General features: G+C 54.4%; 7 protein-coding genes across 7 annotated transcripts; 4 read left to right on the top strand and 3 right to left on the bottom strand.

The window, feature by feature from the left end:
• Positions 1–44: 44 nt before the first annotated feature.
• Positions 45–864, bottom strand: CPAR01_03034 (RNA cap guanine-N2 methyltransferase; the record flags this gene model as incomplete). Its single annotated transcript, XM_060487321.1, has 2 exons — positions 45–717; positions 782–864. 2 exons carry the CDS (start codon positions 862–864, stop codon positions 45–47), a joined length of 756 nt encoding a protein of 251 aa, XP_060354649.1.
• A 442-nt stretch (positions 865–1306) lies between these two features.
• Positions 1307–2472, top strand: CPAR01_03033 (GRASP55/65 family protein; the record flags this gene model as incomplete). The annotated part of the gene is made up of 2 exons (XM_060487320.1): positions 1307–1471; positions 1546–2472. 2 exons carry the CDS (start codon positions 1307–1309, stop codon positions 2470–2472), a joined length of 1092 nt encoding a protein of 363 aa, XP_060354648.1.
• Positions 2473–2819: 347 nt separating this feature from the next.
• CPAR01_03032 (DAD family protein) lies at positions 2820–3805 on the bottom strand (the record flags this gene model as incomplete). Its single annotated transcript, XM_060487319.1, has 4 exons — positions 2820–2886; positions 2974–3037; positions 3091–3148; positions 3317–3805. Coding segments are annotated over 4 exons (678 nt in total), but the record flags the coding sequence as incomplete, so codon positions are not given.
• A 457-nt stretch (positions 3806–4262) lies between these two features.
• Positions 4263–4797, top strand: CPAR01_03031 (uncharacterized protein; the record flags this gene model as incomplete). The annotated part of the gene is made up of 3 exons (XM_060487318.1): positions 4263–4265; positions 4326–4449; positions 4604–4797. The coding sequence occupies 3 exons, from the start codon at positions 4263–4265 to the stop codon at positions 4795–4797; spliced, it is 321 nt and encodes a 106-aa protein (XP_060354646.1).
• A 386-nt stretch (positions 4798–5183) lies between these two features.
• CPAR01_03030 (uncharacterized protein) lies at positions 5184–5612 on the bottom strand (the record flags this gene model as incomplete). Its single annotated transcript, XM_060487317.1, has 2 exons — positions 5184–5401; positions 5579–5612. 2 exons carry the CDS (start codon positions 5610–5612, stop codon positions 5184–5186), a joined length of 252 nt encoding a protein of 83 aa, XP_060354645.1.
• A 521-nt stretch (positions 5613–6133) lies between these two features.
• On the top strand, positions 6134–7091 carry CPAR01_03029 (prefoldin subunit; the record flags this gene model as incomplete). Its single annotated transcript, XM_060487316.1, has 4 exons — positions 6134–6167; positions 6276–6366; positions 6770–6962; positions 7059–7091. The coding sequence occupies 4 exons, from the start codon at positions 6134–6136 to the stop codon at positions 7089–7091; spliced, it is 351 nt and encodes a 116-aa protein (XP_060354644.1).
• A 4495-nt stretch (positions 7092–11586) lies between these two features.
• On the top strand, positions 11587–12695 carry CPAR01_03028 (histone-like transcription factor and archaeal histone; the record flags this gene model as incomplete). Its single annotated transcript, XM_060487315.1, has 4 exons — positions 11587–11743; positions 12018–12188; positions 12265–12392; positions 12483–12695. The coding sequence occupies 4 exons, from the start codon at positions 11587–11589 to the stop codon at positions 12693–12695; spliced, it is 669 nt and encodes a 222-aa protein (XP_060354643.1).
• Positions 12696–13426: the final 731 nt, after the last annotated feature.

Below are 13426 nucleotides of genomic sequence, written 5' to 3'. Positions count from 1 at the left end.
AGTGTGGCCCTTAGTGAAAGAGCTAGAACAAGAAGAAATGTTCATTACGGTTTTGATTGTGTTGTACTCAACGTTCCCGGTATGAATGCCACCATTGCCTTACTCGCCCCTTCCATGCAATACTGCACTACTTCAAGCTTCTCCCCCTCCGGGGCTAATTTCGCCACCTGTCTCAGATCACTTGTTCGAGGGAGATACAGCGCATGATCCATGGGTTTGCAGGCCTCGTGCAGGTCGTCCAGATTATACGGTTCCATCTTGCTCAGATCAAACACCTCGGCGGTCCGGTACCCCGGTCCACCCCAAGGCGGCGAAGCAAAGACCACCGTCTCGGCCATGTCCACCCTCAACTCCTCGCTCAGCTCCTCGGGGCTCTCCCTCAGCTTGCGGAGGTAGTCGAAGCAGTCCCCGTGGATCCAGGTGATGTACTCCGCGACCTCGTACAGCTCTGCGTTGTGCTGGGCGCACGCCAGGGTGGCGGCGTCGCGCTCGATGGAGATGACGCGGTCCCAGCGGGCCGAGAGGGCGAAGGCGATGGTGTTGCCGCCGGCGCCACCGAAGATGTCGACGAGGACGCGTTTTGAGGCGTCGGTGTGGTACATTTCGTTTGCGACTTGGTTTGCGACGGGTTCGGGGGTCACGCCGAACCAGGCGCTATCTGTGAGGTAGACGCCCTCGTCGTACCAGGAGAAGAGGGAGTAGCGCTGGGAAAAGTATCTAGATGTTTGATTAGCTTCTGTTGCGATGTGACCTTTGATCGCAAGGAGAGGGTTTGGCTTACTTTTGAAGATCCCAAGGCACTTCTGCTTTGGACTTGTAGTGATGGCACTCATCCGTTAGGGGGAGTCTGGTGGCCGCCTTCATTTTGGTGGTGATGCATAAGTGTGAGGTAAACTCATTTCCGCTTCCCTTTGTTAAGAGGAAGATTTCTATGGATTAAGAGTCTAGTTGATCAGACCCATCGAGACAATATCACATGTTGAGACTTATAAGAGAAAGTCGCCCAGTGATGGAAAATGAGATGAACGAGGCTGAAGCAACAGGAAGCTAAAAAGTCAGGTCCCACTTGGTGACCCCACTAGTGTGGGAAGAAGCTTGGATCATCTGCAAGGCTGACGGGGGACCTTGGATGACAGCTTGTTCCAAGTAGGAACGAATGGAATGCTCGCAACGACAAACACCGAGTAAACAGCCACCACAGACCTCAATACTTACCGATCTCGAGCTTACATACCGAAATTCCCGTTCTCAACAAACACGACACGACACAAGAAGATAACTCAGCTCGAGCGTCGAGCGCATCACCATGTTCAATGCGCTGAACCGCTTCATGTCCCGCCTGGACGGGCAGCAACCAACCCAGCAGAATAACCAGGGCTCCTTCGGTTTCCAGGTGCTTCGCAACACAAATCTCGAACTCAACGTTGAGCCTTGGTTTGACTTCATCATCGGTATCAATGGCCGGCCCATCGTACGTAATCTTCGTGACCTAGTATACATCCCATCTCAGACACAAAATACTAACAAGCCGCCCCTCCACACCAGGACAACCCCGACCCAAGCCTCTTCGCCCAAGAAGTCCGCAACTGCGCAGGCGGCTCCGTCTCCCTAGGCCTCTGGTCCGCAAAGGGCCAACGCACTCGCGAGCTCCACGCCCTCGTCCCCCACGACACCGCCTCCCTCGGCCTCTCCCTGCAGTGGACCCCCCTCGCCGTCGCCGCCAACATCTGGCACGTCCTCGACGTGGCCGCAAACTCCCCCGCCGACGGCGCGGGCCTTCTCCCTTACGGCGACTACATCCTCGGCAGCCCCGAGGGCGCCCTCCACGGCGAGGGCGGGCTAAGCGAGCTCGTCGAGGACCATATCGGTCGCCCGCTGCGCCTGTACGTGTACAACAACGAGTACGACGTCACGCGCGAGGTGACGATCCAGCCGACGCGCGAGTGGGGTGGCGAAGGCGCGCTCGGGTGCGTGCTGGGCTACGGTGCGCTGCACAGGTTACCTGCGCCGCTGAACGAGCCCGTCGACGCGCCGGGCGAGATGATGTTCGACGCTGGCGGGGAGAAGGCCGACCCGGCCGCCGCGCTGTACGGGAACGCGGGCCCCGTAGGCGAGGTGCAGCAGAATCTTTTCTCGCCCGCCACGCCTGGTCTCGGCGCACCTCCTCCTCCGACAGGGGGTGACTTCTTGGTCCCTGCGCAAATGATGGACGCGGGTGCCGCGGCGCCGCCGCCTCCTGCGGGCACGGCGACGACGAGGAAGAAGAAGGAGAGGCATCACGGCGGGAACAATAACTTTATGGACGACTACTTCAAGGAGGAGGAGAAGAAGAGCAGGGAGGCGGATAATGCGCCCAGCGGGAGGGGTACCCCTGTTGCGCCGCCTCCGAAGATGGGGGGACCGCCGCCGCCGCCTAGAGCTGGTTCGACAGGACCACCGAGGGATCAGCCTGCGGCCGAGGGTGCTGAGTGATAGATAAGGGGTTGGGAAGCTGAGGCTGGTGGGTGGGTGTCAGGATTATAGAACTAGAAGTTTAGAGTCTACTGTGATGATGATTCCCAGAATTGCACTTTTTTTCTTCTTCTCTGACATCTACCGTGCTGTGATGCAACGCCTGCTCAAATAATGTACGTTGCTTTGTTCGTTCCGCATGCTCATGCGATTGTGATATTGTTGCGTTGATGATTCATCACCAATTGGTCTATCCACCCTATTTCGAACCTCAGTCTTTGGCCTTGAGGACGGACACCCCCTTTTCTTGTCCTGACTGAAGATAAAAAAAAGACTTGTCTCCTGTTCCTTCCATCTGGTACGTGCTCTTAGTTTATGAAGTTGACGCAGAAGAAGTGCAGAATCAGACTGCACGCGACGTAGTCGGCAAAAGCTCTGTCATTGTAGTGTTAGTCTCTGTAGTCGTTGTCTTCTGTTCGTGGTTTTTTGCGACTGAGGAGAGGGAGAAGGGAACTGGCATACCTCTCAGGTGATACGGAGGGGAAGTCGGACTTGTTGGCCTCGGTGGTCTGGATGCGCAAGGATGCTAGACGACTGGAGTTAGCCATTGTCAAGTGTGCTGCTATGATTTTGTCTTACCAGTGAGGACGAATTGGCCGACGGTGGCAGAGAAACCGGAGAGGAAGGCGTTGAAGGGCTGTTTCGCATCATGACGTTAGCAATTGTTCTTCCGTAGGTTTCCATATGATGATCCACCAAGGTTCCTTCCTCAAGCTATAACTGTACAAATAATCCCCATCTGTCATTTCCAAGAGGCAAGAAGCCCCCAACCAATTGAGAGGGTAAGATATAAGAAAACACATACGTAGTTTCCAGCAACCACGCAGTACAAGAACTGCAGCGCGCCAACAACGACCAAGAAGGCCATGAAGACGTCAATCAGCTTGGTGCGCTGCGGCGTGCTCTTGACGTAGTGGTTGTAAATGTTGGCCAGGACCTGGTCCCAGTTCTGGGCGCCGCTGCCGCTGCCGGTGCTCTTGGGGGTCATGGTGATGGGTACGGCCTTGGGCTGCGAGGTCATCGTGCCCGGGATCGCGGCGGCGGCGGTCGGTCCCGCGGGCGAGGTGGGCGGCTCGGGGTGGTGGACTGCGGGAGCGGCAGTAGCAGGTGCTGCTTTTTGGGAGGAGGCGGTTCGCTTGGGCGCCATTGTTGGGGTTTTTGATCGTCGAAATCGGGGGGGATGGGAGGGGAGAGTTTGGTGGTGCCTTGAGAGGAAATTCGGGGTTCGGGTGGGTGGTGAACCGAAGAGTTGAGGAAATGTCTCCTTCCAGATTGTCTCGATTGCTGCGTACGTACTGCGGTCACCAGTACAATTGAGAGCTGGGGGGGGGGAGCTCTGGAGGACACGAAAGCTTGAAGCCACAGGGCGTCAGGTGATAGATGTGGCTGGTGTGGCCTTGTACCCATGAGCAAGAGCGTTGCCAAGCCACGAATCTGGGGTAGCAGTCCAGTGGTGGTCCCTGACGACTCCCGCTGCGGCGTGCCCCTGGGAAATGTCGTGATTAGTCAGAGTCCCGTCGATGGATGAGATCATCCAGCAGCATTCCCAGAAGCTGTTCCTTTTTTGAGTGGGTGTGGGAGGCCGAAGCTTTGACTTCCCGAGGCACCGAAGCAAGCAAACAACGGAACTTCCTCACCTCTGCTCACCAAGGAACTATCTTATTAATTCTCACTTCAATTCATCTCAATCGCAATCCGACATCGATTGAATTTGTATTCCCAGTAATTCCCAATAAACAAACCACTCCAAAATGGTACGATGACTTGTCTCCTTCGCATAAGAACATAAAGCTAACAAAAGACAACATGCGCAGTCCTCTGACCTCTCCGTCCCCTCCTTCGCCCTGGCCGTATTGACGGCCGGAGGCGGCATCGCCGGCTACGCCCGGACAAAGTCCGTCCCGTCCATCGTCGCCGGAGTCAGCGTCGGTCTTCTCTGTACGCATAATTTCACCGCGCCATCATCCCCTTTCCTACATCTCTCAACATCCCCCCTCCATCCGCTTCACAGCATCCATCCCCTGCCCCGCGTTGTCGCATAAGTAGCTTCAGTAGGTTGGCAACATGAGTGAACTAACCCGAACTTACGCAGACGGCCTCGGCGGCTACCGCATCCAGAACCGCGAGCCCTACGGCGTCGAGCTGAGTCTGCTCGCCTCGGCGGTCCTCGGTGGCTCCGCCATCCCCCGCGCCATCCGCCTCCGCAAGCCCGTGCCGATCCTCCTCAGTGTGCTGTCTGTCTTTGGTCTCTTCACCTTTGGCAACGAGTTCCGTCGCACGTTGTGAAGGGAACGAGTGTTTGGGAGGAGTTGTAGGATTGTTGAAGGATGAGAAGAGTATGGGTGTTGTTTTGTAGGAATACAAATTATCCAAGAATTTTGCCGTATTTCTTTTTTGTCTCTGCTGACGTGAGAACATCGATCGAGTATAATCTATGGTACAATCTCTTGCTCCCTCATAGGATGCCCCAAACCATTAGATCGCTCATGTTATTTTTGGTATTCCGTCCCGACCCAGATGCCGTCGCCAAAAATCAATGTAGTTGCGAGTGTTCGTAGTATAATACAATTCGTGTTTTTTCCCCTTGTTGCCGACCTTTCCACCAGTCGTCTAGGTCAGAAAAACGATTCGGTCGTTTGTCGGTCGTCTGCTCTGTGATTTGGCTCCGCAGTCTAATCGAGACCGAGCGACTTGTTGAGCTCCTTTATCCGGTTCTCGCGCTCCTCCCTCTTGGCCCTCGCAGCAGCCCGGTTGGCCTCGGTGCGCCTTGCGCGCGCGCCGCGGAGGCACTCGCTGACCTTGTCCTTTGCGTCGTTGCAGCCACCGAGGGATTTGAACATGAAGCCCTTTGCGTGGCACTCTTCGAGGGCGACCATGATGTCTTCGCACTCTGTTTCGCAGGAGGAAAGCGGTTAGTAGGGATGCTTCTCGTGGTTGGTACGATATCCAGGGGGTAAAGGGGGGGGGGGCATGTGGCAATGCGACGGGGTTTGAATGACCCAAAGGCGAGAGGGAGGAGGAGGGGCGCGGATGGAAATCATGACGGATGCATATGTTGGTGACTTACCGAAGTTGTCCTTGGTGTGCAGGTGAGGATGCATTTTTTAATCGGCTTCGTGGATTGTTTACGGAATTGAGAAAGGTCAAGTCAAGGGAAGGGTTGTCAAACTGTCGTGGGAGGAAGAGTTTGTTCGTCGTCGGTGTTTGCTTTGTGATCACGATTGTAGATGCGCCAGAGGAAATTCCCGGTGAGTTTCCTATGCGATAGAAGATTGGGAATTGGCCTGCGAGGGATTGGATAAGACCACTTCGGTTCGGTGGGGCAGCAGACGGCGCGCCGGGCTTTGTGCATTTTCGGGGTGGTCTCAGTCAGTCAGTCACCTGTGAGGTATCCGGAGAGAGCGCGGCAAAAGCTCGGGCCACATCGAATACCCTTCTAGAACTTCCATCCCACAGTTGGTCACTGCTCGCGCGCGGTGGTGGAGGGGAGGGTCGATTACCTCAGGCTTGTCCGTTCGCTCCCTCACTGTGAGATTCATAGCCCTGCATTGTACCTACCTTACTTTCTTCAACGAGGTCTCATCAACCCCGGCCATTCATCTCTCACAGACTTGACTTCACGATGGCGGCCCAAGTGAGCCAGAAGAAGCAGCAAGGTTAGTTGACTCACTCACCATTCCTCGACCGCCAAGGGGGGAAAGGAGATGTTACTCTTGGAAGAATAACCCCGCCGTGGTTTTCATTGCTAACCTGCTTTTTCCTAGACCTGCAAACGCAGTATGGCGTCTACAAGAACACCCTGCAACAGATTGCGCAAAAGATTGGCGATGTAGAGCAAGAAGCCGAAGAACACAAGTGCGTCTTTCTCTTCCTATTCTGAGTCTTCCTTATCTTCACTTCATCTTATTCCCTCACGGCGCCTTCGCAATATTGAGAGACAGAGAAAGGCCGTCACCCATGCCCTGAATGAGATCGTGAACCCTGCGTTGTCCAAGGAAAGGGGTGGTATAGGCACATGATGGATTTTCTCTCCCCTTCTCATTCTCAAACCGGAACTCACTCCGGCATGGCCCTCCGCCAACTGTTCGCCATCATCACACCGCTCTTCACTCTTCATTCCTTCAGAAACTCAAATGACGAACCCTTGATGAACCCCCCCCCCCCTTCCCGCCTTCCCCCTCGTTCCCTCTCTCCCCGGCACACCGCCTCCCATGAAAAATGAACCATTCTTATTCTAACCTTGACTCGTTTTACACAGGCTCGTCCTAGAGACCCTGCAACCGCTATCCGAGGACCGGAAGTGCTTCCGCCTCATCAACGGGGTCCTCATGGAGCAGACGGTCAAGGATGTCATGCCCGCCCTGACGACCAACTCGGAAGGTTTGAAGAAGGTCCTGGAGGACCTTGTCAAGCAGTACAAGGCTAAACAGGACGAGCTGGAGAAGTGGAAGGTTCGTGTTGGATGCAAGAGACGTTGCTCCTTTTACTTCCCCCCTACTATGAGGTCACTGGGTTGTAAACGATTACTGACGAATGTGGAATTATAGAAGAAGAACAATGTTCAGGTTGTCCAGAACTGAGATTTAGGAACATTGGGTTTGGATCACCATAATGTTGGTCTGCGACGTTGACTTCGATAGTCTTTGTGCAACAGACTGATGACGACGGCCTTTCGGTCTGCTCGGTGCACATAGATCGACGGAACGGGTGCTTTGGACGGGGAACAAAAGACAGCTTTTTCGTCTTGTGTTCTTGATCAGGCGTTCTAGTTGCGGCCTCTACTGAGAAGAGCACAAGGGACAGCAAAATCGTTATGCGAACATCAAAGGCGTCCAAGATGAGGCGGCATCGAATATACCCATGGGTTGATGCTACGATGAGGGGAGGAAGCCATCCCAGCAATACATCTCAGCCTCAGGAAAATAGAGACATGAAGACCACGCAGTGGCAGCAATGCGTTGTTCGACGTCGTAGACTTGTGAGACATTCAGAAGCAATAGAGATAACGGCGGTAACCGCGTTTCAGTGCCCAACAAGATCGTACTTGCAAAGGTCGTCAGACTGGCAGACCACTGAGAAAGATCATTGGCACATCTGGCGATTCAAGATGGCTGGCTGAGATCGACCCAACTGGCGAGGCGTGCTTACTGGCTGCCTGTCATGCGGCCTAGTGACGAAAAGGTGTGCTGCGTGTGGCCTCTGACAACCTGACGGCAGTTCGCTCGCGTCTGAAAGCCTCCTTTTTCCGGGGCTACGAGACCAATGCCTACCTATTAGCTCACATCGTTTCTTTCTAAAGAATGACGCTAAACACTTGAAGTTTGTCTGCCACTCGGGAGAGAAGGCACCACGGAGCGGAGGCGGACCGGCCCATGGTGACCGGCGACGGGTTGGAGCCTGGCCAGACGTCAGAAGCTTTACCGCGTGTGCGTATATGGAGCCTATCTGTCTAATGGGCAGAGGGCGGTCATCCGATTCGTAAAGTGCCAAGTGATGAAACGTGAGGTCTGCGGTGATCGACTGATGTTCCCGTTCTGAGGGTTCCTACAGCCGTGATATCATGCTTGGTCGAGCTAATGCCCAACGAGCGGCACGATTTGGCCCTGATCCGTGGTCAGCCGCGGGCTAAGTAGATGCGGGAGGCAACCAGTGGTCTAGGTCCGCCTCGCTCTTCCATGGAGTTTCCTCATAGTCGCATGCATCCTGTAGGTACAAGTACGAAATCGCATTCAGTAAGTGGGTTGGCAACATCATGGACTACCAAATACGGATATGGTCGCGGAGACAAGCAGTGGGTTATTGACGACCGCCTAGACCTAGTAATGCATGGCCGTACCCAGGCCTCGGATGATGTCGAGGAATGGTCATATTGAGTTGTAGACAGGGCGCAGGACTTGACAGTCGAAATTGATACAGCGACGACATTGCCCGATTCCCCGATGCTGGCGTCGGGCAGTTAAACAGCTTGATGGCTCACGCAGAGAGACCAGACCGGTACCCCTCGGCGCTGCTGTGAGAGACCAGGGTTGACACAAAATGTGGCTCTGAGTTGTCACCAGCTCTGGGGTGAGAAGCAGTGCAGCCAACACATGCAACCCTTTCGCCTGTGACATGAAATCACCCGCAACGGCGAGGGAAGGCCGAAGTGCGAACGGATACTGATACGGTATACATACTGCGTACCCCTCTCGCCATGATGAGTGGGAAAAGGAGGGGTAGGAACCGCATCATCCGGACTAGGGTCGTGGAAAACAAGAGTGGAAGGTCAGCGCATCACTGCATCGCAGGAGTTTTTGGTGGTGGTCCTCCATTTTTGTCGCGGCAGGCATCGTCCAATCCGAGCCCAATCCAAATAAAGGGTTATTGGCTCCCGACAGAGCAGAGGAGCCCAACTTCGATGAGGGTGACTGGCTGAGTTGGCGGTTGTCTGTTGCAGCGCTGCATGCAGGGTCGGGCGTACTGTAAGGCGATGGGCCGCCGATTGGTGACCGGCGCCTCCTTGAGACAGATTGGAAGAATTTCTCCGCGACTTTCTTCCTCCTAAAGGTGGTAGTTGAGTCGCACGTCTGGCTGGTGTACCCAGGGCAACCAACGTCAACCGGGCTCTCTCTCGTCTCTTGCGAAGCGAAAGAGACATCATTGGACGTCATGTTGCGCAGCCTTGTGTGCGTGTATCTCGAATGGCCCATTCAAGAGGCCCCTCTTCAGAGTTATCCCGCCCGAAGAGGAAAGTAGCTGTACGAGCCAACCAAGGTGCACGTTTCGGCCCAAGCGGTCGTCATCCAGGGCGCTTGCTTAGGCTGCCGTCAGCCTTCTCGTGCCTGACACGGTCTGGTTGGGGGCGATGTTGAGAAAGACAGCTAACAGGTTCGACGGCTTGTTTACTCCAGACGGTGCCATTGTCAAATCAGCCGGCGCCCTCGCCCTCCCACTCGGTCTTGTCGCAACGGATGAGCTACCCAAACTGCCACAAGTCGCACGGCCGATGAATCCACATCGGTATAAGTAACTATCGTATTGCGCCAGCTGCATCTTTCTCTTTGATGACACCTGTTGAGGGCGATGGGCATGGGCCCGCGCGATAGAGCTTACCGATGCTCTTGAGCGGACGTCTTTGGTTTCCCCACCTCAAGATCAAAGGTATCATCAGCAGACTTGCAAGAACAGAAGCTCACATCATACTTCCGTCCCGTTATGTCGGTTGTGCTTCATGCACCCGCTTGGCGTCCGCCATGGGCCGGTGAAAGGCAAGGTAGCTGTGCTTGCTACCCTCCTCTGAGCTTAGTGAAGTGGCTTTGCGCAGCCCATCCGTACACCGCTCATATACGGGAGGACGGGCAGGATGACCAGCGTCCGTGTTGATACAGCATGAATGCATGCAATGACACATCAAATTTTACTAGGCAGGAGTATCGGAAGGGATGGGAGAGGTAAATATGAGCTGCCTTTCTTGTAACTTTAGTCGATCCCGTGGTGGTGCTGGTAGGCGACGGATTCTTAGCTTCCGGAGGGTAGTTTTGATCTTTGATCTCGGATGCCTCGTGGTCTGACGGGGGGTTTTGCAGGGTCGAAGATGTCGTCAGACTGACAGACGCCCAAACTGACATCCGAGCGCGTGAGCTTGGTAAACCGTAAATAAAATGGAGTATGCGAAAAGCAGTCGCAGCTTCCAGGTTCGGAGCGCATCCCCTCAGCCGCGTGGTGTTAGGGAAGAGGATCAGATGTATGGGGGATCCAGGTACCACGCTAAACCTTGGAGGACAACATGGAGCTGACAGATACTTGCAAAGTTGGTGTTGAATGAATACATTTCAGAAGTACTCATCACGTTATCGATAAAACGGCTGGTGGGCAGCGCGACTTTGAGGGACTTTGGCCTTGTTATTGTGTTTAATGCGCCGGCCTCTTGTTGACCGCACCTTCATTGCCTACTTTCCCTCCATTTCTCCCTTCTGCACCAACCCCACGCTCTTGCAGCCATCAACAAGTACAGGTGTATCCTCCATTCAAGGCGCATTGTTAGGGTCTACTACGACCTCGATCGAACAACTCAGACACCCCAAATTCATGTAAGGAAAAGAATTCTACAACCCCTTGTCGACGGCACTTGCTGGCCCCTCTCCCATGTTTCCCCCCAACCACACACACCACACGCACACACAACCACACACAACGCGCGCGTTGAGTGCTTAGGTCCTTCACTGCTCGGCCTCTTCCCACTCCTCTCACGCCCCGTTTCCCGTCCCTCTCTCTCACTCTCCGTCCTGTTCGGGTCAAGCGAAGCTTTTCTCTGACGCGCTTTTGCAGCTGTTACCTTTTGATTCCCCTATCACGGCTTTCCCGTCCGGTCGACCGGTGTGTAACCATAGGTCGACTCTTTGCGCGCCCAAAGCTCCGCCAAAAGTCTCAACGACACGCGAAAATCCGTACTGTACCAGCAACGGACCGGCTGCCCACGCGCCTCTTCGACGCAGCGCTCCGCACCTCCGCCCCGAAAAGCTCACACAAGTACCTTACCTCTCTTCGCCTTGGGGATACCTGATTCGACCCAACTTCACCCACCCCCATCGCGACTCGCAAACCCCATCTACCTTCCGCCTTACAGGTCAAACCCGCGCCGAGCTTCGAGCACCAACCCGGAGGACTGCGCATATCCACAGCTGCAGCAGGGCGATCGAGAAACGTCTTTGCCAGTTCGACGCTACCCTCTCCTTGGACTAGACGTTGGCCATTCCTGTGGGACCCGCAAACGCAGCCACCCTCATCCCGCTTTTTTTCAAGTCTCTGTCGCCAAACTCAACTCGGGCAAGGCAGCATACAGGCCACCCCAGGAAGATCCGTCATAGCCTGAAGTCAAGACAGGGCCTGCCAGGGGATCGCGAGTAAAAGTAATCCTTTCCAGGACAGCCCAGGACAGGATTGACGCACACTTTCTGCAGCTAAGCCGCCAGACTTGCAAGCCCTACGGACCTGCAACGTGTCAGGGAACACATCATCCTAAGCCCGTCGTGTGTGCGAGCTGCAAGAGCCCAAGCAAATTACAAGAACGCCAGCAGCCGCTGCAGGTAGCCAAATATGTCGGACTCCCCCCAATCTCCTCCCAAGGATGTCGACCAAGGTGTACAATCACCGGAAGAGGAACAAATGAACGAGGCTCAAGACCCACAGTCCGGTGGACTCACCTATGAGTTCGAGGTCAAGGAGCAGGACCGCTGGTTGCCCATAGCCAATGGTAAGCCAGATCCCCTTCCCCAACGAAATCAAGAAGCCGGCGACAACTACGACGACGACGATGCTTGACCTGAGGCTTTGTGTTTGCTTGCGGTTGCTATGACTATGGTCTGTGAATTGGATTGGCCGGTCTGCTTGCTTGCTCTCCGCTTCCACTCGCTGTTCTTTGACGTTGGTTGCGAAATAGTCGACCAAAACATCACCATAGACGGCAGCGCAGGGCTAGAAGGGATCAATGTCTCACGAATCGTCACCAAAGTCGCCAGAAATAACAGGTGCTTCCGGCGGCGAGAAGTACGATGAACTTGACGCTAATATACGAAACTTTGCTCCAGTCGCCCGCATCATGAAGAATGCGCTCCCTGAAAACGCAAAGATCGCCAAGGAAGCGAAAGAATGCATGCAGGAATGCGTCAGCGAGTTCATCTCGTTCATCACGAGTGAGGGTAAGTGCAATTCCTAACCGCTGCTCTCCCCGAGTTTAGGGGCAACGAGACTGAAGAGATATCTGACCTATCACAGCCTCGGAGAAGTGTCATCAGGAGAAGAGAAAGACGGTTAACGGAGAAGACATTCTATTCGCCATGACTTCTTTGGGGTTCGAGAATTACGCAGAGGCCCTCAAGATCTACCTCTCGAAATACAGAGAAGTATGTATAGTCTACATTTCGGCTCACTCAGAACTCTGCCGTCATCAACTTCTAAACAGGACTAATGAGCTCAACTGACGATTCCAGCAGCAATCCCAGTCCAACAGGGGAGAAACCTCCCACCGTCCAGGCAGCAGTGGCTACGGCGCCAACCCGCCAACCGGAGCAGGAAGTTTCCAAGCCGAGCCACAAAACAGCGTCCTCGGAGGCCAGCAAGGAGATGGCACCGCCGACGCTCAGGGCTACATGTACGGCGCGCAGACAGGGCACAATGGTACCGGCGGTGCCGACGGCTACCAGTAATGTGATTCACACCTGAGCCGACTGGATAGTGTTTTGAAAGGGCGATTTTATCTTTTTTTTTTTCCCCCATCTCGACATATATGTACTAGTTGCGACTTGACGACGACCAAGCCCGACGAATGAAGGACGCCTGGACATTTGTTCAAGTCTGTATAAGTACGGAGGCAGGGGGTCTCAGACTACCTGGCCATGGATGGAAACGGGGCACATGGTTGTATATGAGGGCCTCAGGAGTCAGTTATGGGAAGGGGAGCGGAACGGTTAACCCAAAAGTGTGGAGTGGAGGGGGTTCGTCTTTTCTTTGACTCAATTGTCTATTTGATAGATTCCCCCCAATGGCGTTGCGATTCAGTAAGCCATGCTCAACCAATCAGTGGTTTTGAAGCATCGGCAGAGAGCAGTTCAGCAAGCATCGAAGCTTTTGGAAACGGACCCGGGCCGTATCTCCAAAGCACTGGTAGCTACAGCACTTCAGATAGCTTGTTATTCCACTTCCGTCGCGCAAACGAACGAGGCACATGGGCTCCATTGTCATCTAATGTTTGATCTTGTGCAGCGCGGTCAGGCTATAGCTGCTGGCTGCCTTGATCATCCAACTTCTTCATACCGTGAGGTGTGTAAAGTAGGCATCCAAGGTATGTTGAAATAGATATCCAATAAGAAGCTCAAAGGACGTCGTCATAGGCTTCAAGGTTCCCCAGTATCTTGGCCGCCACTTAGATTCCACCAAG

The sequence above is a fragment of the Colletotrichum paranaense genome (genome assembly GCF_030867605.1).
Source record: "Colletotrichum paranaense strain IMI 384185 chromosome Unknown Scaffold_2.1, whole genome shotgun sequence".
In the NCBI taxonomy this organism is placed as follows: Eukaryota; Fungi; Ascomycota; class Sordariomycetes; order Glomerellales; family Glomerellaceae; genus Colletotrichum; species Colletotrichum paranaense.
The sequence above is the reverse complement of the archived record's forward strand: the minus strand, read 5'-3'. Positions and strand labels throughout refer to the sequence as shown.